The sequence below is a fragment of the Anopheles coustani genome (genome assembly GCF_943734705.1).
Source record: "Anopheles coustani chromosome X unlocalized genomic scaffold, idAnoCousDA_361_x.2 X_unloc_19, whole genome shotgun sequence".
Taxonomy (NCBI): Eukaryota; Metazoa; Arthropoda; class Insecta; order Diptera; family Culicidae; genus Anopheles; species Anopheles coustani.
This window is the reverse complement of record NW_026525125.1, coordinates 296,560-302,947: the sequence shown is the minus strand read 5'-3', so window position 1 is coordinate 302,947 and position 6,388 is coordinate 296,560. Positions and strand designations below refer to the sequence as shown.

General features: G+C 45.5%; 1 protein-coding gene across 1 annotated transcript; it reads left to right on the top strand.

Moving 5' to 3' along the window:
- Positions 1 to 209: 209 nt before the first annotated feature.
- On the top strand, positions 210 to 4,621 carry LOC131270248 (helicase POLQ-like). The gene is made up of 5 exons (XM_058272405.1): positions 210 to 561; positions 646 to 3,257; positions 3,899 to 4,282; positions 4,343 to 4,477; positions 4,550 to 4,621. Exons 1-5 carry the CDS (start codon positions 210 to 212, stop codon positions 4,619 to 4,621), a joined length of 3,555 nt encoding a protein of 1,184 aa, XP_058128388.1.
- The last annotated feature ends 1,767 nt before the right edge of the window (positions 4,622 to 6,388 follow it).

Sequence of the window (6,388 nt, the reverse complement as noted above, 5' to 3'; positions counted from 1 at the left end):
GCATTGTCAATGCGACACATCCGATTCATGATTGTCAAATAAACACAGAGCACACCCATTCCTCTTCACTCGTTGGGGAACTGTAAGTTTGTCAATTTCCTAAGCAGGTGCAAATTGTTATGACGTCATTAAAATTCAGTGAAAAATAAATACAACATCGTTTTGATTAAAGCTTCACATTACTTTAAATTAAAAACAGTACGCCAGCCATGTCAGGAAATCGAAGTTCCCGCGGTCGACAGAAGTTTCCCACAACGGCGAAGAAATGCTTGATTTCACCGAATCAACGTTCGGCAGCCAGGGGCGTAGCTCCAGCAGCGCCGGCAGCAAACCCGGTTGATTTCCGAGCACCGGACACAGCATGTACCAGCAAACCCAAAGATGACTTAAGTACGAAACTTTTGGAGCTAGATAACACGTTGCTGAACGCGGTCGATTTGGCCAGCATCGAGAAAAAAGTCAAGCGTTCGATGCCGCGTACCTCATGGGGCGGAAATATGACACGCGCCGCAGCCGATCAACCGATCACGCCGTTTCGAAAACGTTCCAAATCAGTTGGAGGTAGGTGAACGCTTTATACGAGTGACAATAACGTAGGATTTAAGATACTTTTTACTTTATTTCAAAACTGTTTTCCTGTAACAGCCATTGAAAGAAGGCTTATGGCAAGTCCTCCGAAACTGCAAAAATCAGCTGTAAGTAGTCGAAAGATTTATGTGCTTAAAATGAACATGGACGGTAGCGAGGTGCGCGACGGAGGGAGGGACAGCGGCTGTAATGAAAATCTTACATCAAATCGGTCAAACGTTGCAAACGAGGAAACTCCTACGGTTCGTCCTCTGTGGTCTGGGGTGGAAAATGACGATGCTGAAATGCTACCATGTGGACAGGTACCGATCGCCAGCCATGATCAACTTGACACGGACGAAATAATCAAGGCTAAACTGAAACGGATCGGGTCCACCAAACCAGTAACGCACGTCGGTGATATGCTGCGAGAGAGTAACGGGTTCGAGGTGTACACAAACCAGGACATCTGTTCGCAGTACATGCGGCAAGACGAGTCCCTCGCTGATGAGGGGGTGGAGCGAATCGTCGCGATCGGTGCATCACAAATAGGTCATCCGGAGCGTCCGTCACATTTCCAGCAGGTAGCCGCTGAAGCTGAACGTACCTTTGAGCTGCAGAAGGTGAGCGAAGCGTTGCGGATTTTTGAAATCTGTGACCGTACGCTGCACGACATGACCAACATTGAGCCGATGGCGAATGCGATAGGCGAGGGAAGCTCGCGAATGAGGACCAGCAACTCGACCATAGCGGCCATCAATCGTGATGAGGGAATTTCAGATCAGACTACAAAGCCAAAGTTCACCGTACCCCACGTATCGTCGCTTTTCCTCGAGAAGGGTCCGTTCTTTGGGCTACCGAACAACGTTCGGCGAATGCTGCGAGACTTTCGTGGTATTGGCGAGCTGTACGATTGGCAGCAGGAGTGTCTGGACTTGCCGGCGATCGACGAGAGACGTAATTTGATCTACGCACTGCCAACGAGCGGTGGAAAGACACTGGTGGTGGAGATTCTTATGCTACGGGAGATTATTTGCCGCCTGCGGAACGTCATGTTCGTCGTGCCGTACGTTTCATCCGCTCAGGAGAAGCTGATCGCGCTCACTCCGTTCTCGATCGAGCTGCAGTTTTTATTGGAGGAGTACACCGGTGGTAGGGGACAATGTCCGCCGCTCAAACGGCACAGAAAAAACACGATCTTTGTTTGTACGATCGAAAAATCGCTCATCCTCATGAACTCTCTCATCGAGGTGGGTCGCGCGGACGAGATCGGGCTGATCGTGATCGACGAACTGCATATGATTGGAGAGCAGCGACACGGGGGCACTCTGGAGATGTTGATCACCAAGGTGCAGTCGCTACGAGCCGGAATTCAGATCGTAGGAATGAGTGCTTCTATCGGAAACTTGGGTGAATTGGCCCGTTTCATGCTAGCCGACGTTTACTGTCGCGAAAATCGGCCGGTGGAGTTGAAGGAATACATCAAGTGGGGGGAAGATCTGTTCGAGGTTCGCAGCCAAGCCGAACGCATATTTGATGTGTTAGGAGAAAAGCGAAAGTTAGAGTTTAACTACGGTGAGGAACTGCGGCGGATCGACGTGGACCATGTGATTGGTCTGATCATGGAAGTAATCCCCAAGGGTTCGTGTTTGGTGTTTTGTCCTACCAGAAACAGGTGTGAAAGTTTGTGCGCCATGCTAGCGGCCAACTTGCCGGATTCATTTGCCCAGCACCGGGCAGAGGAAAAAGCGCAGATTATAAAGTCTCTCCAGGATGACGGGTCCGTTGCACCAATCCTTCCGCATTCGTTTCGTGTCGGGGTCGCGTACCATCACGGTAGGTTAACGCAGGACGAGCGACGTATGATCGAGGATGCATTCCGGGCCGGCATCCTTTCGGTGATCGTGTGCACTTCCACTCTGGCCGCCAGTGTGAATCTTTCGGCAAAACGTGTAATAATCTGCTCTCCCTACATTGGGAGCGATTTTTTTACGCTAAGTCGCTACAAACAAATGGTTGGCCACGCAGGGCGTGCGGGTAAACGCGACACCGGCGATTCCATACTTATTTCCGCCATGCGCGATATTCCGCAAATTTGCGAGATGTTCTGCTCACCACTGGACTTCGCCGAGTCGGCGCTCTTGGAAGACGAAGGAGCCTGCTTGAAATCGCTCGTACTCGGCTCGATCGGGCTCGGTCTTTGTAAGACACGGAATGCGCTTCAAGCGATGGTTGGAAGCACACTGCTAGCGCAGCAAGCGAAGCGACGCGAAATCGATCTCGAGGCCATCACCGATGAAACGATCGTGCAGCTGTATCAGGGCAATGCGATAAAGGCAACGCACGATAGCTGTCTGCGCAATCCCACGAACATGGTTGTACAAATCAGTGCCGCAGATGGACGATCGGAGGAAGCGGTAGGACAGGCGTTCGTTCGAGTACACAAGACACCTTCCCGTCCGGGTAAGGTTTTCAAAACGATCGATCGAACGAGCCCGCTGGAAGTGATCAACCTTGGCAAGGCGGCCATCCGAGCCGGGTTCGACATAGAGCGAGCGGTCCGGTTCTACAACGAGATGCAGGAACTAGGCAAACGACTGTGTGTGCTCGATGAGTTCGATCTGCTTTTCCTCATTCTGCTTGAGGACGGATTGGAAGTATATTTCAAAATTGAGGATTTGATCATTCTGGTAAGTACCCCTTTGTTAACGATAGCAAGTATTGTTTCTTAAACGTTAAGTGTTAAACACCGCAAGTTGAACCACAAACAACCGTGAAATATATTTGTATCCTATTTGTATTATTTGTATGTATTTGTTATCTGAAACTTATCTTTTTCATAGCTCCATAGAGCGAACCACGCTAAAGCATTCGTTTGAAAAGCACTCAAATACCATTTGTTTTGTTCTTGTATCGTTTTTTCAAAATCGAGTAGTGATGGATGAAGTAATTTTTGATGAAATTTTAGAAATGCTTTTTCTAAGAGCGAATCATGGAAGACTGCCTTCCAGTTTGTTCTTGTCTTTTCTAGGTCTTCCTCAACTTATTATTTTTAAAAATAACTATAAAAAAATCTTTAGCTTCAGTTCAGCAAGATGGACGGATTAAAGTTGCTATAATTTCATCATATCCGACTTTCACGTAGCTTTGCAAGAAAAATTGTAAACGTTGCAGTGTAGTGGTTGGACATCAAAAGAATAAACGAGTTTTCAAGTATAGAGGCAATCGTAAAAATGGGTTAGTGCGGTGATAAGGATGTGCCCTTGATATTAAGCATTAAAAAGAGGTTCAATTCAAAAAGAATATTAACTGACTGCAATACTTTTTTCAGACCAGTAAACTCTCGGATGCACTGCGAAAAATCGCCGCAAGGTACAACATCAGTCAAGTGGTTATAGAGAAAATTCTAAAGCGCCGCACTGTACCCGACGAGACAATGTTCCTAATGCAGCGTTTCTTCCGTGTGCTAATCGTACACGACCTTTGGAGCCAAACGGATCTCCAGGAAGTTGCCCTCAAGTACCGCGTGAGCGCGGGGGCGATTCAGACGCTAATGACCGCCGCCGCTGGGACAGCGCACAGTTTGCTGCGGATGTGCGAGGAAATCCCGGAACTGTGGGTGTTCCAGCACCTGCTGACGGGCATGACCAAACGATTGACGCACTACTGTAAGCTCGAGCTGATGCCACTGATGGAGCTGCCATCGATGAAGCTGGTAAGTTGCGATCTCGCGGCATTCGCGTGTGGCAAAATTATAATCGTTGTTTTTTTTCAGGGCCGTGCCAAACAGTTGTACCGGGCGGGGTACACGACGCTCGGCTCTTTAGCCCGTGCCAAATCGAAGGAGCTGGTAGAAACCATCGAATACATGAACTACAGGACGGCGAACCAATTGATACTGAGCGCGAAGGTAATGCATGCATGCAGTTGAGGCTGATTCCACATTTTTCCATTACTACATTACAACTTGTTGTTACTTTAGGCGAAACTTATGGAACAAGTTGATGTCCTACGCGAACAGGCCGAAGAGTATCTCTCGCAGATGAATCGTTGAACTTGTTTTGCTGATCATTGTGGTGGTAAGGAATACCATATAGCCACTCACCAACTCGCATCAGTTAGCTGTAAGAAGATAAAATGGACATAACGAAGGCTGAACTTATTACTTATTGCCAAAACGGAAGCAAACGAGATCTCTTGTTGTTGAATTAAGTGTGTTGCTTCATGTTTTCTTGAGATGAATTAACTATTTTTTACTAGAAAGACTTTTTCTTTGCATTTTCTGGTCAAAAATTTCGATTTGATGTTTTCTCAATTCTATCAAATAAAAGAATGTAAAGTCAGAACGAGGCAGTTGATTTTTTTCGGTATATTTTTTAATTTTTTGGTCGAAATTCAACGTACATTTCCTTATCGCATGACGTTCCGAAATAAATGTGTGCCAGTTGCAATTGAACCGATATATTGGTAGTTTTCTCGAACATAAACTCCATCAGCATATTGTAGAAGATCATTTTAACCTCCATGAGGACGCAGCGGTTTTCAATACGAATACTGGGTCGGATTCAAAAGGATGAAACGTGCAAGGGTAAATTTTATCGTAATTTTGCGGACTGAACCGATCTGGATCTAACTTTGCGGGGTTGAAGTAGCACTGTGGGTGGTGGTGGAGGCTTGCGATTTGAAAAATACACAACTGTGTCCTTTTCAATGGTGGGTTTTAGATATTTTCTAACGTCCACCACGTTGTCCTATGCGCACGCGAGCCAGCAGTATTTTTGCTAACAAAGATGTAAATGTTTTGGGTTAGTTTTCCAAAAAAAATTCAAAAAAAAAGCGGCTTAAACAGTCGACCCGAATTTAAGATACTAGCATTTTGTTGGAAAAAATCCTCAAACGGAAGAATTTAGGTAAGAAAAAAAAGGTGCAGTCAAAGTGAGTAACAAAAATGATACGCAGGTATGTATTTCTGTATGATTCATGGCAACGGGTACAAACGAAAAATATTTTAATTGGAATATTGGCGGTCAGGTATAAGGTTAAACGTAAAGGACGACCGGTTTTCGACATGTTTCCAGAGATTCGCGTACGTTTGAGACCCATCAGTACGCGTGGCGTGCTTTAGTAAAGATGTTTCAAAATAATCATCAATCCTTTTTTCTTTTTTTAAAGCACTGCTTTATTATAAGGCACGAAATAAATCATATCCGATACGTTTTTGCGTCTCTCTTTAGATAATTCCGAAGTATAACGTTAAAACACGCAACTTTCATTTTATGGAAGCATTATGCAAAGACTACAGGAAGTCGGTCATATGACTGAATGACCAATCTTCGAATGCACATTCAACTTTCAACGGAGAATATGAGCAGACCAATAAGAAATAGCGTCTTCTCGTAGAATTTTAATAAGATTGCCGTACAAAAACGCAACCATAATTATTCGGAAGAATTTTGGTAAGATGGCAAGAAGTTGGTCTTATGGCTAAATGACCTTTCTTTAAAAGCATATTTATACCATCACACTTCTTTTAACGGGAAATACAAGCAGACCAATGAGAAAAATCGGCTTCCTATTCAATAAGTTTGCCGGAAAAATATGCATTTATAATTGATGGAAGCATTACGGTCCAAACACTGGAGGGAGATAGCATTCCGTGGTGGTTATTGTCACTCGTATAAATCGTTCACCTACCTCCAACTGATTTGGAACGTTTTCGAAACGGTGTGATCGGTTGATCGGCTGCACCGCCCCATGAGGTACGCGGCTTCGAACGTTTGACTTTTTTCTCGATGCTGGCCAAATCGACCGCGTTCAGCAA